The sequence below is a fragment of the Pollachius pollachius genome (assembly GCF_949987615.1).
Source record: "Pollachius pollachius genome assembly, chromosome: 15".
Lineage (NCBI taxonomy): Eukaryota > Metazoa > Chordata > Actinopteri > Gadiformes > Gadidae > Pollachius > Pollachius pollachius.
In genome coordinates this window covers 10,145,184-10,163,197 of record NC_136948.1, presented here as the reverse complement: position 1 = coordinate 10,163,197, position 18,014 = coordinate 10,145,184, and the positions used below count along the sequence as shown (strand labels likewise).

Sequence of the window (18,014 nt, the reverse complement as noted above, 5' to 3'; positions counted from 1 at the left end):
TACACATGGATTGCCTCAAGACTGAAAATTATGTTATTTGTCGGAATATTTATGTCAAGAAATGACGAACAACGGATATGCGCGTCACTGCAGCCAGCCAATCGCAAGCCTCGCTTCCCACCATTGGTGGAGGTGAACTGGCGGGACTCCGGAGCGGAAAAGATCGGAGGGACTGGGAGAGAATGGGAGAGTGTCTGATGGGTCCCACATCACGTACTGGAAGCTGTATGACTGGAAACTTTACTAGTAAAGTTCGGCTTGTATAACTCGCGTCACGCTGTGATTACGGAACATTGATCCCGATGCAATGAGCGGCTCGAGGGAAATCAAACGTGAGTTTCAGTGTTCAGTGTTGTCATTTCATTTGGTGTTCATACATATGTTTTGATTAACCCCTGGGTCTGTGTTTGATCAATCCCTGGGTCTGATCCACCCCTGGGTCTGATCCCCCCCTGGGTTGGATCCACCCCTGAGTCGGATCCACCCCTGGGTCGGATCCACCCCGGGTCGGATCCACCCCTGGGTCAGATCCACCCCTGGGTCTACTCTGATCCACCTCTGGGTCTAGTCCACTCCTGGGTCTGACTCATTCTAGGTTTGATGAACCCCCGGGGTTTGATGAACCTCTGGGTTTGATGAACCTCTGGGTTTGATACACCGTACCTAACCTCACCTCGTACCAACAGTACTGCAGAGAGCGAAGCTCAAAGCTCAGAAGGGCCACAACCTCAAAGAGGAGGCCGACATCTGCAACCAGCTGGGCGAGCTGCTGTCCCGGAGGGGTGAGTTAACATGTGACCTAATGTTTACATATGACCTAATGTTAACCTAATGTTGATATGTTACCTAATGTTAACATGTCACCTAATGTCAACATGTAACCAAATGTCATCTTAACATGTCACCTAATGTATACATGTCACCTAATGTTTTCCTAAAATGTTAACCTAACATGTAACATAATGCTAACATGTAACCTAATGTTGACATGCAACCTTATGTTCACATCTAATGTTAATTTAACATTTTAAATTAATAATATACCGTGTGTGTGTGTGTGTGTCCAGGTGATTATCAGGCTGCCGTTGAGGAGCACCAGCAGGAGCTCTCTCTCTCCGAGGCGCTCAACGATGTGATTGGACGCGCCGTCGCCAACCGGAAAATAGGAGAATGCTTCGCAGAGATGGGCAACATCGAAGCAGCATTGAAGGTGTGTTTGTGTGTGTGTGTGTGTGTGTGTGTGGATAAAGCCGTAAAGTATTACAATGTCATGTATTTGAACCACTGAAGTGTTACCAGGATTTGACACTGTGCGTCCCCGGTACTGAGAGACGTCGTGTTCAGATTACTTTATTTGTACCCGTAGGTAAACTTGTTTTGCAGTTTAAAAGTGGGCTTCCGTTACAGTTTCAGACATCACATACACACAAACACAAATGGGACAGTCCCATAGGTCCCCGTACTGACAGAAGTGTGTGTCACCGTACTGAGAGACACTGTGTGTCCCCCATACTGAGAGAAGTGTGTGTCCCCGTACTGACAGAAGTGTGTGTCCCCAGCACCAGAGACGTCACCTGGAGCTTGCCGGCTCGGTGGGGGACCACGCAGAGGTGCAGCGGGCGCTGGCCACCATCGGGCGGACCTTCCTGTTCCGCTACGAGTCGGACAGATCCAGGAGCAGTTTGAAGGAAGCCGAGGAGGCCTTCAGGAAGAGCCTGGCCGTGGTGGAGGAACGGCTGGAAGGTGCGTGTCCGTGTTAACATTAGGTGACGTGTTAACTAGTGCTGCCAAGCGATTAAAATATTTAATCGCATTAATGTCATGGTTAACTCGCGATTTGATCGCACATTTTATTCTATTCTAAATATCCCTTGATTTCGTGCTGCTAGCCTTTTAGTGAGATCAGAGAGTGTTGAGAAGGACAGTAAAAAAAAAGATGGATATAAAAAGAGAGACCCGTAGTGAATTCAACCCGGTCCACTTGACATCGGGTAGGTGCATGACAGTGATAGGTCTACCGTAAAACTTCAATAGCCCAGGCTTTTATTTGTTTCAATCACTGAACTTTCGAACATTACCAGGCTATCGAATACCGCCTACACACCACACACACACACACACACACACACACACACACACACACACACACACACACACACACACACGGTGGCGGAGTGGTAATCGGGACAGTCGGGAGAATTCCCGGTGGGCCGTTAACGTTTCAGGGCTGTCGGGCTGATTACTGCAGGATTACAATATTGCGTTTAGAAAAGTTCCTTGCAGCGCCGTCCAGCAGCCTGAGCTTTGCGCCTGCAACCTCTCACTCACTCAACAGCCGCAACACTCACAAACTGTCAACGTCACACCCAAGTCGATTTTGTCTAGAGGGGAGTAACTGAGTGGCCCCTCCCGAAGTGGTACAGCCCAGGTGGGCCTTGCACTGCGATTGGTCAGAAAGACGTAACAGCTAATGACAACATTGAACTCTCGTGCAGGCTTGAACAGAGTGATACACAAAACAAACACACACTTTTAAGAGTTTTTCACCCACTCCATATCCTTGCTCGCCTCAACAAGTTTGTGCGGCGTGCTTGTTGTTTTGTTTAGTGTGTAGCTAGTGTAGCTAGATCCGGTATGGTGTTGTAGTTGTTCTAACGTGACTAGTTGTTGCTAGACAGCAGGTGAAAAAACGACAACGTTTGCCAAGCCAAAAGAGCATTAGTCGCGCGGTGAAAAAATTAACGCCGTTAAAATTGGTTTGCGTTAACGCCGTTAATAACGCGTTAAACTGACAGCACTAGTGTTAACATAAGGTTACTGGATCCCAGCGTCTGCTGAGTCTCCAGGCGGCTGAGTCTCCAGGTTGAGGCTCCAGGCGGCTGAGTCTCCAGGTTGAGACTCCAGGCTGCTAAATATCCAGGCTGAGACTCCAGGCTGCTGAGTCTCCAGGTTGAGACCCCAGGCTGCTGAGTCTCCAGGTTGAGACTCCAGGCTGCTAAATATCCAGGCTGAGACTCCAGGTCGCTGAGTACCCAGGCTGACCGCTGTGCTCTGATCTCTGGTCTCTGACCTCCGCTCTCTCCCCGTCCCCCCAGGCTCGGTGCCGGCCCGGGAGCTGAGTGAGATGAGGGCGCGGCTCTTCCTCAACCTGGGCCTGGTGTGTGACCACCAGGGGGAGCCCAAGCGCTGCATGGAGTTCATCCGCCGCAGCGTCTACATCGCAGAGTAAGACATGCTGCTGTATTCATCTGGGCAATATTGAAAATGTAGATTTATATGAAGTCCCTCCCTCATGGTGGAGTGTTACTTCCTGTCCAACAGGAAGCACCAGCTCCTGGAGGACATGTACCGGGCCAACCTCAACCTGGGCCACATCTGCTTCCGGAGGAGCCAGCACTCGGGGGCGGTGCGCTGCCTGGAGCAGGCCCGGGAGTGCGCCCGCAAGATGAAGGACAAGTTCAGCGAGAGCGAATGCTGCCACTGGATTGGCAAGGTCAGGATTCAGGGGTCCAAACACTATCAAATGTTTAGTCACTTGGAGCTGATACTGACTGCTGGGGAGCAACATTTAAAATGGCTCAGATTGAATTCTTCTTATAATTTAATGGTCACTCATATTGATTGGTATTGGTATTGGTTTCAGGTGCAAGTGTCACTCATATTGATTGGTATTGGTATTGGTTTCAGGTGCAGCTGTCACTCATATTGATTGGTATTGGTTTCAGGTGCAGCTGTCACTCATATTGATTGGTATTGGTTTCAGGTTCAGCTGTCACTCATATTGATTGGTATTGGTTTCAGGTTCAGCTGTCACTCATATTGATTGGTATTGGTTTCAGGTGCAGCTGTCACTCATATTGATTGGCATTGGTTATGGTTTCAGGTGCAGCTGTCACTCATATAAATGGGTTATGGTTTCAGGTCCAGCTGTCTCTCGGGGACTTCGCTGCGGCCAGGCGCTCTCTGAAGAAGGCTCTATTGTTGGGTTCCCAGCAGCCTCAAGACAGACAGGACGTGAAGAAGAACTTTAGATCTGGTAAATGCAAACAAGATATCATTTTTATCATGTTGATCCTTCAAATATCCGAAAGGTTTTGATACCATTGTCCTCAATCCTGGTTGAATTGTGCACTATTGAATTGTGAATTGTGTACTTCCTGTCCGCAGCCGACCGAGGCTGTCAGCTGGAGGAGGAGGCTGGGGACGACCTGAGGCAGGCGAAGAGTTCCCATGATGCAGTGGGGCTGGCTGAGCAGCTGGGCGACCTGTACTGCAAGGTGGGCTCCTTCCCCAAGGCCCTGGAGGCCTACCGGACCCAGGTCAGAGAAACAAGAACCTCACACTTCGAAACCATCCCTTCTGAATTTCTTGTATCTAAACGTAACCATGTCATTGTGTGTTAGCTGGCGCTGGCGGAGGCGCTGGGCAGACCCCCCAGGGAGCTGGCCGTCATCCACGTGTCGCTCGCGGCGACGCACACGGACCTGAGGCAGCCCGGCCCGGCGCTGGAGCACTACCGGCAGGAGCTGGCCCTGAGACGGGGCTCCCCTGCCGAGGTAGGGGGGCACCCTGAATGCAATGTGGGAATGCAGATACCGCCTGCTGCGATGCAGACGGCTCATCGTTGCTTTCAGTGGTTTCCCTGCTCAGTGTTTGAGCTGTTACATGCTCTCTGTAACCCTGTGTCTCTGTAACCCTGTGTCTCTGTAACCCTGTGTCTCTGTAACGCTGTGTCTCTGTAACCCTGTGTCTCTGTAATCCTCTCTCTGTAACCCTCTCTCTGTAACCCTCTCTCTGTAACCCTGTGTCTCTGTAACCCTCTCTCTGTGACCCTGTGTCTCTGTAACCCTCTCTCTCTGTAACCCTGTGTCTCTGTAACCCTCTCTCTCTGTAACCCTGTGTCTCTGTAACCCTGTGTCTCTGTAACCCTGTGTCTCTGTAACCCTGTGTCTCTGTGACCCTGTGTCTCTGTAACCCTCTCTCTGTAACTCTGTGTCTCTGTAACTCTGTGTCTCTGTAACCCTGTGTCTCTGTAACCCTGTGTCTCTGTGACCCTGTGTCTCTGTAACCCTGTGTCTCTGTAATCCTCTCTCTGTAACCCTCTCTCTGTAACCCTGTGTCTCTGTAACCCTATCTCTGTGACCCTGTGTCTCTGTAACCCTCTCTCTCTGTAACCCTGTGTCTCTGTAACCCTGTGTCTCTGTAACCCTGTGTCTCTGTAACCCTGTGTCTCTGTGACCTTGTGTCTCTGTAACCCTCTCTCTGTAACCCTGTGTCTCTGTAACCCTGTGTCTCTGTAACCCTGTGTCTCTGTGACCCTGTGTCTCTGTAACCCTGTGTCTCTGTAACCCTGTGTCTCTGTAACCCTGTGTCTCTGTAATCCTCTCTCTGTAACCCTCTCTCTGTAACCCTGTGTCTCTGTAACCCTCTCTCTGTGACCCTGTGTCTCTGTAACCCTCTCTCTCTGTAACCCTGTGTCTCTGTAACCCTGTGTCTCTGTAACCCTGTGTCTCTGTAACCCTGTTTCTCTGTGACCCTGTGTCTCTGTAACCCTGTGTCTCTGTGACCCTGTGTCTCTGTAACCCTCTCTCTGTAACCCTGTGTCTCTGTAACCCTGTGTCTCTGTGACCCTGTGTCTCTGTGACCCTGTGTCTCTGTGACCCTGTGTCTCTGTGACCCTGTGTCTCTGTAACCCTCTCTCTGTAACCCTCTCTCTGTAACACTGTGTCTCTGTAACCCTCTCTCTGTGACCCTGTGTCTCTGTAACCCTCTCTCTCTGTGACCCTGTGTCTCTGTAACCATGTGTCTCTGTAACCCTGTGTCTCTGTGACCCTGTGTCTCTGTGACCCTGTGTCTCTGTAACCCTGTGTCTCTGTAACCCTGTGTCTCTGTAACCCTGTGTCTCTGTAACCTGCTCGCTGTAACCCTGTGTCTCTGTAACCCTGTGTCTCTGTAACCTGCTCTCTGTAACCCTGTGTCTCTGTAACCCTCTCTCTGTAACCCTGTGTCTCTGTAACCCTGTGTCTCTGTAACCCTGTGTCTCTGTGACCCTGTGTCTCTGTGACCCTGTGTCTCTGTAACCCTGTGTCTCTGTAACCCTGTGTCTCTGTAACCCTGTGTCTCTGTAACCTGCTCTCTGTAACCCTGTGTCTCTGTGACCCTGTGTCTCTGTAACCCTGTGTCTCTGTAACCCTGTGTCTCTGTGACCCTGTGTCTCTGTAACCTGCTCTCTGTAACCCTGTGTCTCTGTAACCTGCTCTCTGTAACCCTGTGTCTCTGTGACCCTGTGTCTCTGTAACCCTGTGTCTCTGTGACCCTGTGTCTCTGTGACCCTGTGTCTCTGTAACCCTGTGTCTCTGTAACCCTGTGTCTCTGTGACCCTGTGTCTCTGTAACCCTCTCTCTGTAACCCTGTGTCTCTGTAACCCTGTGTCTCTGTAACCTGCTCTCTGTAACCCTGTGTCTCTGTAACCCTGTGTCTCTGTAACCCTGTGTCTCTGTAACCCTGTGTCTCTGTGACCCTGTGTCTCTGTGACCCTGTGTCTCTGTAACCCTCTCTCTCTGTAACCCTGTGTCTCTGTAACCCTGTGTCTCTGTAACCCTGTGTCTCTGTAACCCTGTGTCTCTGTAACCCTGTGTCTCTGTAACCTGCTCTCTGTGACCCTGTGTCTCTGTAACCTGCTCTCTGTGACCCTGTGTCTCTGTAACCTGCTCTCTGTGACCCTGTGTCTCTGTGACCCTGTGTCTCTGTCTCTCAGGAGTGCAGCACGTGGCTGAACGTGGCGTTGTACCAGGAGGAGAGCGGCTGCAGCCCGGAGGAGGTGGACACGAGTTTCGAGGCGGCGCTGGAGTGTGCCCAGAGGGCGGGGCGCCCGGCGCTGCAGGTCAGAGGCCTCAGGGTTTAGGGTCGGCTGTGTTCCACCTCTCTGATGTACTAAATGAGCACTGAATGGTGTGGGACAACCACATCCATTAAAGCATTACAGGAATCAACACCAGCCTCACTAGTGTATAAGTGAATGAAACAGTAGTAAAACCATCTGCAACATGTTCAATAATAGTTTTATTGTTTAAGACTATGAAGAAGGTTTGATATAAATATGATAGATCCCTTAAATCCCATGAATTTTGCTTATGAAAAACATTGCAAAGGAAAGATTGTTGTCGTGTTTCTTAATCACATCCAAACTGACCCGCGCCTCCTGCTGCTGACAGAAGCGGGTGCTGAGGCGGTGGCTGGGGGCCCAGCGACGGGGGTCCCAGCGCGGCGGGGTTGTGGCCGGGCTTGGGGCCACGGAAGACAGACTGGGGGCGACGGAGGCCAGGCTGAGAGAGCTGTGTGCCGCGGAGGGCTGGAACCCAGACTGCAGTGATGGGGAGGAAGAGGAGGAGGAGGGGGAAGGGGAGGAGGAGGAGAACAGCGAGCCCTTGGTGGACAGCGACATCGCCCTCTCGGACTCGGGTGGGTCACACGACTGAAAGCTTGTGCTGGAGGAGTCGCGCTGGCGGCATCTCTAACGTCAGTTTATTGATCTCCTTGTCCGGTTAGATGATGACCTGGAAGGTTACGACAAGATGGTTAGCGGCAGAAGGAAGACGGGACGGGTAAGCAGGATCTGGATCTCAGGATGCATCAATACCTCATGTCCCAGTTCTGACAACCCCCCCCCCCCCTCCCCCCAGTGGAACAAGAGGAACGAGAAGGGGGAGACCTCGCTCCACCGGGCCTGCATTGATGGGAACCAGAGGCAGGTCCAGGCACTGCTGGAGCAGGTGAGACCCAACTAGTACACACTGTACCCCACTAGTACACACTGTACCCCACTAGTACACACTGTACCCCGCTAGTACACACTGCACCCCACTAGTACACACTGTACCCCACTAGTACACACTGTACCCCACTAATACACTCTGTACCCCACTAATTCACACTATTCCCCAATAGTACACACTGTACCCCACTAGTACACACTGTACCCCACTAGTACACACTGTACCCCACTAGTACACACTGTAACAATGAGTGAGAGCAGGGCTGACCCCGAGGGGCATCTCATTGGTTCGAGCCCGGCCGGTCGTGTTGGCTCCCTTCCTGCTGATCCATCAGCACCACCAGTGTCTGAGTGTGTTGACGTGTGTGTTGACGTGTGTGCTGCCGTGTGTGTTGACGCGTCACCAGGGCCACCCCGTCAATCCAAGGGACTACTGCGGCTGGACTCCGCTGCACGAGGCCTGCAACCACGGTCACCACGGTAACCCATGACTCACACATCAGACAACTTCCTTTTCCGTATCTTCCATCGCTTTACAGTCCAGCTCATGAACCGTGGCTCCTCCACCCCTCAGTCTCCTGAAGAGGTGGTGTCTCTACAGTCTAACTCATGAACCATGGCTCCTCCACCCCTCTGTCTCCTGAAGAGGTGGTGTCTACAGTCTAACTCATGAACCATAGATCCTCCACCCCTCTGTCTCCTGAAGAGGTGGTGTCTCTACAGTCTAACTCATGAACCATGGCTCCTCCACCCCTCTGTCTCCTGAAGAGGTGGTGTCTCTACAGTCTAACTCATGAACCATGGCTCCTCCACCCCTCTGTCTCCTGAAGAGGTGGTGTCTCTGCTGCTGGAGCGCGGCGCCAGTGTGAACGACCCCGGGGGCCCGCTCTGCGATGGGGTTACGCCCCTCCACGACTCCCTGGCCTGCGGACACTTTGGGGTGGCCAGGCTGCTGGTGGAGCATGGTGCCTCCGTGGTCCTGCGCGACGCCAAGGTGGGGGCTATAGTCTGACAGACAGACAGACAGACAGATGTTGTTTGATCTCGGTATCTTTTCCACCCGAGTGGCACAGGCGTCAGGTTCTCTGCTGTCTGTTGACCCAACGGTGGGTGCCCTCCCCCCCCTCTCCCTCTGTCCCCCTCCCAGGGCCAGACCCCCATGGACACCCTGAGACACTGGCAGAGGACCTACAGCCGCGAGCTGGACCGCGACGCCCGGCAGGACTGCGCGGCCACGGAGGAGCTGCTGAGGAAGGCTCTAGCAGGGGGGGGAGGTGAGGAGGGCTGCAGGACAGGGCCTCCACTCTATTGCTCTTAAATCTCCCTTACTGCAACTTTTATCAACTTTTCATTTGGCTATCAAAAAGACAGCCAATCAGTTGGGTCTGGAGAAAGAGCTCGAGTCGTGCTTCACGTCGCTCTCCGTTCCTCCTCCAGGGTCCGCGGCTCCAGCCAGGAGCTCCGCCCTGCTGCAGGACAGCCAGCTGTACGACGCAGAGTGCTCCGAGCCCCTCCTCTGCCCCGCGCCGGACCCCGGCCCCGCCCGGCCCCCCCAACAGGCCGGGGGCCCCAGAGCCAGGGGGACGGAGGCCCCCGCCCCCGCCCGGCCCCCCCGACAGTCCGGGGGCCCCAGAGCCAGGGGGATGGAGTCGGCCCTGCTGTACGGGGTAGGGACCCACGGAGGGCGGTGTTTTGTTGTGTAGGCTGAGCCTTCTGGGTGGTGGCTCTGTTTCTATTGGTCGAAGGAGTTCAGTGTCTATTATAGAGTCAGTCAAAGAGCTCCGTGTCTATTATAGAGTCAGTCAAAGAGCTCCGTGTCTATTATAGAGTCAGTCGAAGTGTCTTTGTTCATTTCTTGAGGCTTCATACTGTAAGGATGTGTCGTACAAACCGCGTGTCCGTCTCGCGTCCTCAGAACAGCGGCAGCGACTCTGACCACGACTCGGACTGCTCCACCCCGAGCCCCATGCGACCCGTCCGGCCCCGACTACGCTTCCAAGCTGGCCCAGCTGGTGGGAGTGGGGTAAAGGAGGCCCTCGCTCCGCACGCCCACGGGCCCTCGCTGGCCCCTGAGCCCACTCCGGCGGGGCCCCACGTCTTCGCGAGGGAAGAGTACCACAGCGTGATCCGTGGCCTTGGCAGCGCCAGGGCCCTCCTCCAGGGAGCCCTCCACAAGGGCGGGGCCCTCCACCAGGGGACCCAGTCCCCGCTCACCAGCACGCCCGCCCTCTCCTCCAATAGCAGGCCGGCACTAGTTCCAGAGGAGGAGGACCTGGCCGACGATTGGCTGGACGATGACCTGGGCGGGGTGGTTCAGGCCAGGAAGAAGAGGCGGGTAGGGGAGGGGCAGAGTGGACCGAGCGGGGAGGGCGGGGCCTGGAGCGGGGAGGGCGGGGCCTGCAGTGGGGAGGGCGGGGCCTGGAGCGGGGAGGGCGGGGCCTGGACTACTTTAACAGCCAGAAGTCAACACAGGCAGGAGAACGGAGGTGTGTCCCAGAGTAAGTAGTTAGTCCAAGTTAGAGTAATTACAGTTTTTCTCAATCGTTTAAACACATTTTCTGAAACTAAAGCTCAATTTCTCAAAACTCTAAACACAAACCTGAGAAGAGTTAATCATTTTGTCAAAACTACAGAAATTCTTCTCAAAACTGACAGTAAACACAGTAAACACAGCTATTAAATGAATATCTCTTAGAGCATCAATTAAACACTGGTGTGATCAATTCAAAACACTTCCATCAAAATATTATATAATATAATATATATATAATACAAAATACTATTTACATATGTTTTGGCTTTATGAGGCCATGTTACATATTCCAATGTATAAAATTGTTAAGAAATAGCTTTCTTTTTTAAAGTTGCAATTAGGTGGTGCATATAGTATAAAGACTGTTGCCATATTGTAATGCAATACTGTGAATATATCATATAAATATTGCATTGACACAATCGTATCAGAATAGGATACAATGCATATTTGTCTATCCAATAAGCTCCAATGGGCTAAACTCACAATCCCAGCTTCCCAGAGTCATACTGTACACCTATAGTTGATGCTGCAACATCGTTCAGACAATACACCAATGTTACCTACTTTATGATTTGATGTGACGTTGTTGAAAAGACTCAGCAGAATGTCTGCTAGCCTTCATCTCTCCCCTTCTTTCCCCCCAGGGTCCGCCGCTGCCCCCCAAACTGCCAGCCGGGGCCACTCTCTGAGCAGGAGCGGAGGGGCCCGGCCCAGGCCCCGACAGGCCAAGATGACTCAGATGAGCGGCCTGGTCCGTCTGGGGCGGCGGTCCGTCAGCAGGCCAGGCAGCCCCTCCTTCAGCGAGGAGGAGGAGCTGCGCCTGGACACGTCCCCTCCTTCCCGACCCTTGCAATACACCCACGTCCCACAGGTCACTCTCCTCCCTGCACTTCTTTACTCATTCCTGCTGTTCTCTTGATAGTCAGTCGCTCCGAAATACTTTCTCAACAGAATATTAATATGACTAAATGGAAGAAATCCAGCAGTACTTGTTGGTGATGAAGATATAGTGGTCAGTAGCTAAAGACCAAGAAGCTGATGGTACTTTGTTAGAATAAAGCATCGCACAATGTGCCAGGTTTAGTCAACAGTGTTTATCAGAGTTCAGCTGATGTGTGCAGAATAAAAGAGCTATCGTGTTGAGTAAATGTGGTCTTTAAGAAACTTAACGCACTACTTCTGACTGGTCCAATTATTACTACACTACACTTTTTGTCACCATCACCATCATTTTTTTCATGGGGAATCCAACTTCAGAGCGATGAATGAATTGAATGCATTGTTTACACCCACATTTCCTCATTGATGTTGTGAATGTATATTTATTATGCGTTTCTGTCTCAGATTTCAGCCCAAACCACGCCCACAGCCATGCCTCCACCAATCCGGATGAGGGTCAGAGTTCAAGATGATGTCTTTCTCATTCCTGTCCCTCAAAGGTACATTTTATATTGGAATTCATATTATTACAGATTGGTTTTAATGCCGATTGTGTCATCAGCTAAGATCAGTTAAGGATTTGTCATAGAATGAGAAATTCAGGTACACATTCTGACCTCATCTCATGTTAGGGTTAGAGAGTAGATATAGTAAGACTTCTAAGGAACTCCCATTAAATCCGCATACAGCCAAACATATTCCAGGGAAGCTAAACAATGAGTTCATCCAGTAATTCATCCTGTAGTTAGTTCAGAAGTTCATCCAGTAGTTTTTTCAGTAGTTCATCAAGTAGTTATTTCAGTAGTTCATCAAGTAGTTAATCCTGTAGTTAGTTCAGTAGTTCAACCTGTAGTTATTTCAGTAATTCATCCAGTAGTAAGTTCAGTAGTAAGTTCAGTAGTTCATCAAGTAGTTCATCCTGTAGTTAATTCAGTAGTTAATCCTGTAGTTAGTTCAGTAGTTCATCCAGTAGTTAGTTCAGTAGGTCATCCAGTAGTTCATCCACACCAGTGATTGTCGTAGAACCAGTGGCTGACGTAGAACCAGTGGCTGACGTAGATCCAGAACACCAGTGGCTAATGCAGAACCCCCATGCTTTGGCAGTGAGGCGGAGGTGTGCACGGTGGCGTGGCTCTGTGAACAGGCTGCCCGGCGATACTACCAGAAGTGTGGCCTGCTGCCCCGCCTGTCCCTGCAGAAGGAGGGGGCGCTGCTATCTCCCCTGGACCTCCTGCTGGCTGTCCTCCACACCAACGAGGAGGTACTGTGTCTTTAAGGGGAGAGGAGGTACTGTGTCTTTAAGGGCAGAGGAAGTACTGTGTCTTTAAGAGGAGAGGAGATACTGTGTCTTTAAGGGGAGAGGAGGTACTGTGTCTTTAAGGGGAGAGGAGGTAATGTGTCTTTAAGGGGGGAGGAGGTACTGTGTCTTTAAGGGGAGAGGAGGTACTGTGTCTTTAAGGGGGTAGGAGGTACTGTGTCTTTAAGAGGTGAGGAGGTACTGCGTATTTAAGAGGAGAGGATGTACTGCGCCTTTAAAGGGAAGACGATTTACTGTGTATTTAAGAGGAGAGGAGGTACTGCGTCTTTAAAGGGAGAGGAGGTACTGCGTCTTTAAAGGGAGAGGAGGTACTGCGTCTTTAAAGGGAGAGGAGGTACTGCGTCTTTAAAGGGAGAGGAGGTACTGCGTCTTTAAAGGGAGAGGAGGTACTGCGTCTTTAAAGGGGATAGGAGGTTCCTCACCACAGGGGGTGCGCTTCAATCTCTGTTTCCTCCCCAGGTCATGGCGGAGGTGAGTTCCTGGGATCTTCCTCCTCTTCCTGAGCGCTACAAGAAGGCCTGTCAGAGTCTGGCCGTCGGTGAGTCTCTCTCTCTCTCTCTCTCTCTCTCTCTCTCTCTCTCTCTCTCTCTCTCTCTCTCTCTCTCTCTCTCTCTCTCTCTCTCTCTCTCTCTCTCTCTCTCTCTCTCTCTCTCTCTCTCTCTCTCTCTCTCTCTCTCTCTCTCTCTCTCTCTCTCTCTCTCTCTCTCTCTCTCTCTCTCTCTCTCTCTCTCTCTGAAATGTTTAATGTCTTATTCTGATCAGAGCCCAGCGCGCGTGTGTCCCGGCTGTGCGAGGTGCAGGAGGGGGGCACCTCCATGACCCTGGGGGGTCTGGGCCTGGCCCCCACCGCCCTGGCCCCGCTCCTGAGGGCCCTCAAGCTGCAGACGGACCTCACAGAGCTACGCCTGTCCGGCAACCGTTTCCATGACGACCTGCTGCCCGAGCTGGTCGCCACGGCGCTCACCATGCCCCGCCTCCGCGTGCTGGACCTCTCGTCCAATGGCGTGACGGGGGAGGGGCTGGGCAAGTTGGCCGACGCCCTGAAGGGGCAGGTGGACCGCACCTTCCCGGTAAGCAAGTTGTGTCCTCACTGAACTCAGGCGACCTCCGCTTTCACGCCGTGTACATTCACACGTTCACATTCACCCGTTAACCCGTTCCCCCGCTGTGGCTCTCCTCCTCAGAGTCTGGAGGAGCTGGACCTCGGTCTGAACCCGCTGGGGGACGCCGTCTCAGAGCCGCTGTCCTGCCTGCTGGCCCGCTGCCCCCTGCTGGCCCGGCTGTCCCTGCAGGCCTGCGGCCTCACGGCGCGCTGCCTCCAGCACCACCGCCTACTGCTCGCCAGCGCCCTCGCAGGTACCGGCTGGTCTCTCTGGCTCTTGTCTCTCTGGGCCTGGTCACTCTGGGTGTGGTCTCTCTGGGTCTAGTATTTCTGTGTCTGGTCTCTCTGAGGGTCTGGTCTCTCTGAGGGTCTGGTCTCTCTGGGTCTGGTCTCTCTGACTCTGTTCTCTCCGGGTCTGGTCTCTCTGAGGGCCTGATCTCTCTGAGTCTGGTCTCTCTGGGTCTGGTCTCTCAGTCTGGTCTCTCAGTCTGGTCTCTCTGAGGGCCTGGGCTCTGAGGGTCTGGTCTCTCTAGGGGTCTGGTATCAGTCTGGTCTCTCCCTTGGTATGGTCTCTCTGAGTCTGGTCTCTCTAAGGGGTCTGGTCTCTGATTCTGGTCTGTCTGAGGGTCTGGTCTCTCAGTCTGGTCTCTGAGGGTCTGGTCTCAGTCTGGTCTCTCTGAGGGTCTGGTCTCTCAGTGTGGTCTCTCTGAGGATCAGGTCTCTCTCAGTCTGGTCTCCCTCAGTAGAACCGGAGGTCCTCTAAATGAAGGGTTTCATCGTTTATCCGACAGGCTCAGGACACTTGAGGTCGGTGAGTCTTTCCCACAATGCACTGGGCTCCACGGGCTGTGAGCTGGTGCTGAAGACCCTCCCCTTCCATCACCTCACACACCTGGACCTCTCCGCCGTCTGCAGTGAGCCGGGGGACCCCCTGCCACTGGAGCGCCTGGCCAACGTCCTGACCCAGGTACACTACCCACACACACAGACACACACACAGACACACACACAGACAGACACACAGACAGACAGACAGACAGACACCTGGCCAACGTCCTGAACCAGGTACACTACACAGACAGAACTAGACACACAGACAGACACACAGACAGACAGACACACAGACAGACAGACAGACACCTGGCCAACGTCCTGACCCAGGTACACACAGACGGAGACACACACAGACAGACAGACAGACAGACAGACACCGACAGACACCTGGCCAACGTCCTGACCCAGGTACACTACAGACACACACACACAGACAGACAGACAGACACCGACAGACACCTGGCCAACGTTCTGACCCAGGTACACACACAGCCAGACCGCACTACTCGGGGTAGTGATGGAACAAGAGGAGCTCACCTTATGTCCTGTGACACAGCAGAAGCAGTCTCTTTAAGTGTGAGTGTTCCCTCCAGCAGGAGGAGTGCTCCCTAACCCACCTTAGCCTGGGAGGGAACGGGCTGAGCGACAGCGGGGTCGACACCTTGGCCAGGTGCCTGCTGGTCTGTCCCTGCCTGACCTCTCTCAACCTTTCGGGGAACCCCTCTGTGACCTCCACCGGCCTCCGTAGCCTCCTGGCCTCCCTGAGAGAGGCACAGCGACCTTTGACCTTTCTCGACCTCCAAGGTACGCAATGCATTACACCCTGGGGTTGGGTCGGGGCTCTCTAATGTGTGTTGGGGGGTTAGTTTGTTAAACGTGTATAGGGTTGCCAAGTTGAATGTGTTTGTGTGTAGGGTAGTTTGTTAAATATTAGTTGAGGGCCGCATCAGCCTGGCCTCCACACGGCCCTCCATCCTACCTCCATCCGGTACCGCCACCTACTGGTGCACCACCGGCACTTACTGGTGCACCAGTAGGTGGCGGTGATGCACCAGTAAATGGCGAGTCGAGCAGAAGGCGTCGGGCTCTCTGCTGCTCATGCTGCGTTCGCTTCCCCTCTCTGACCGCTCCACCGCTCCTCCCCACAGGGTGCGGGGTGTCGGGAGACAGCGCCGGCCTGGAGGGGCTGACGGAGCAGGTGAAGGACCTCCGCCTCTGCTCCCAGGGCCTCAACAAGCTGGACCGTGAGGCCCTGCGTCGGGGCCTGGGCCCTGCAGGACGCGTCTACGACCGAGGGGCCAGGCTCCGGCTCTCCACCCGGCCATAAAGGAGATATAAATATTAGAACTGAGAGTCGCTCTTCATTCACTGATGTTGGTTTCCTGACCACACACGGAGACTTGGAGAAGTGAACGTTTACGCTGTAGATACATTTTCTGTGATTTCATTGATTGTCCTATTTATGTTTTGTCTTTTTGTTGGGAGTCATTGTCTCCGTGACTTCTTGGGTGATTTCAGAAGGCGATTAAAGGGAGAATGGTGATGTCATGAGAATGCGTCTGATTGGTTTCCTTGAAAAGTGTTACTCAAAAGGGAAACAAAGAGGCTAATCTCACACCATCAAACTATATGATGTCGTGCTGATCTATTGGAAGAGGAAGCTCTTCAGGGGGACTTTTTCTTTTTTGTATTTATATCTTTAACTCTTTAATACTTTAATTCACATCTTTATTGTTTGTATTTACATCCTTTTATCCCGGATGCTGTACTTTATTCAATATTTATATAATTGTGTATTATCGGTGCAAACATCTGCGAAAACTAAGTTGACCACTGGAGGGAACTAGAGTCAAATGATCTTTGATTTGTCTTTCACAGGGCAAGGAGGCTTCAGTAGTATAATGTGGAAGAAACATTGTTGTCAATTTCTTAAAATACAGTTTACATACCTATTACAAAACCAGCATGGTAAAAATTTGACTACCAAGTATCAATCTTCGTAGTCAAAGAGAAATACAATCGTCTTAGCTGCACGATTAGATCCTTTCTAAAAAATAAACATAGAAATATACATAGCAAGGGGGTACCTTGAAATCTATTAGATCAGAATACTGACTGATAAAAAGACAAATCAAGCAAAATTTTAAAACATTTTAATCTTGTGTGTACATCGTCATTGAAGTGTTATGAACCAAATAAAACCCAGGATTATGATTACATTTAAGCAATAACTAAATATATCCCATCTGATGTTATATCTATAATACTGTCATAGCAAAGCCTTGTTTTGTGGATCAGAGGAAACAGAAGGTGAGGACAGATGGCTTCATGTCTGCTACACAAGTAGGATGGGCCTCAAGTCTTACTCAAAGAATTCATTCACTTCAGCATGATTCAGATTAAACGTTGACTTCTTAACACAAACAAAACAATAATCAGCCTTCAAGAATTAAGAGTTGCAGGTTCACACCTCTGAGATAATGTTACCGGTTCTGAGTGAAGTGTCACACTGATTAACACCAGTTGTTTGTTAAGATTGCTGACCCACGTCATGAGTTCCGAGATTAAGATCAGGTTCAATGCTACTCCGGATCATAGTTTGCTTTTCTTCTTGAGTCTCCTACTGAGCGACCTACTGAGGGTGGCTCTGTAGGTGATGCACGTGTCTGTCTGCTACACTCCCCTCCCATGTGCCAGTCTGCTACATTCGCCTCTCACTCCTGGGACACATTTCACTCTGCTACACTCTCCTCTCACTCCCGGGACACGTGTCACCCTTCTAAGCTCCCCTCTCACTCCCCTCCCACGTGTCACTCTTATACGCTCACCTCTCAATCCCCTCCCACGTGTCACTCTGCTAAGCTCACCTCTCACTCCCCTCCCACGTGTCACTCTGCTAAGCTCACCTCTCACTCCCCTCGCACGTGTCACTCTTCTACGCTCACCTCTCACTCCCCTCCCACGTGTCACTCTGCTAAGCTCACTTCTCACTCCCCTCCCACGTGTCACTCTTCTACCCTCCCACATGTCACTGCTAAGCTCACCTCTCACTCCCCTCCCACGTGTCACTCTTCTACCCTCCCCTCCCACATGTCACTGCTAAGCTCACCTCTCACTCCCCTCCCACGTGTCACTCTGCTAAGCTCACCTCTCACTCCCCTCCCATGTGTCACTCTGCTACGCTCACCTCTCACTCCCCTCCCACGTGTCACTCTGCTAAGCTCACATCTCACTCCCTTCCCACGTGTCACTCTTCTACGCTCACCTCTCACTCCCCTCCCACGTGTCACTCTTCTATGCTCCCCTCTTACTCCCCTCCCACGTGTCACTCTGCTAAGCTCACCTCTCACTCCCCTCCCACGTGTCACTCTGCTAAGCTCACATCTCACTCCCTTCCCACGTGTCACTCTTCTACGCTCACCTCTCACGTCCCTCCCACGTGTCACTCTTCTACGCTCCCCTCTCACTCCCCTCCCACATGTCACTCTGCTACACTCCCCTCTCACTCCCC

At 52.1% G+C, this 18,014-nt stretch overlaps 1 protein-coding gene across 1 annotated transcript; it reads left to right on the top strand.

Moving 5' to 3' along the window:
- Positions 1 to 168: 168 nt before the first annotated feature.
- tonsl (tonsoku-like, DNA repair protein) lies at positions 169 to 16,015 on the top strand. The gene is made up of 27 exons (XM_079752470.1): positions 169 to 332; positions 687 to 782; positions 1,068 to 1,210; positions 1,560 to 1,743; positions 3,096 to 3,225; positions 3,322 to 3,493; positions 3,922 to 4,036; positions 4,168 to 4,319; positions 4,404 to 4,556; positions 6,758 to 6,883; positions 7,215 to 7,461; positions 7,549 to 7,604; positions 7,683 to 7,772; positions 8,182 to 8,254; positions 8,605 to 8,768; positions 8,922 to 9,048; positions 9,212 to 9,441; positions 9,690 to 10,272; positions 10,955 to 11,181; positions 11,655 to 11,749; positions 12,354 to 12,510; positions 13,027 to 13,105; positions 13,330 to 13,637; positions 13,752 to 13,923; positions 14,461 to 14,636; positions 15,097 to 15,307; positions 15,652 to 16,015. Exons 1-27 carry the CDS (start codon positions 308 to 310, stop codon positions 15,828 to 15,830), a joined length of 4,470 nt encoding a protein of 1,489 aa, XP_079608596.1. The 5' UTR covers positions 169 to 307; the 3' UTR covers positions 15,831 to 16,015.
- Positions 16,016 to 18,014: the final 1,999 nt, after the last annotated feature.

Bases quoted from the DNA above. Each gene is read 5' to 3' on its own strand.
- tonsl (XM_079752470.1), top strand. From the start codon at position 308: ATGAGCGGCTCGAGGGAAATCAAAC. The intron at 1,211-1,559 runs GTGTGTTTGTGT...GTGTGTCCCCAG, and splicing joins ACATCGAAGCAGCATTGAAG to CACCAGAGACGTCACCTGGA. The intron at 9,442-9,689 runs GTAGGGACCCAC...TCGCGTCCTCAG, and splicing joins AGTCGGCCCTGCTGTACGGG to AACAGCGGCAGCGACTCTGA.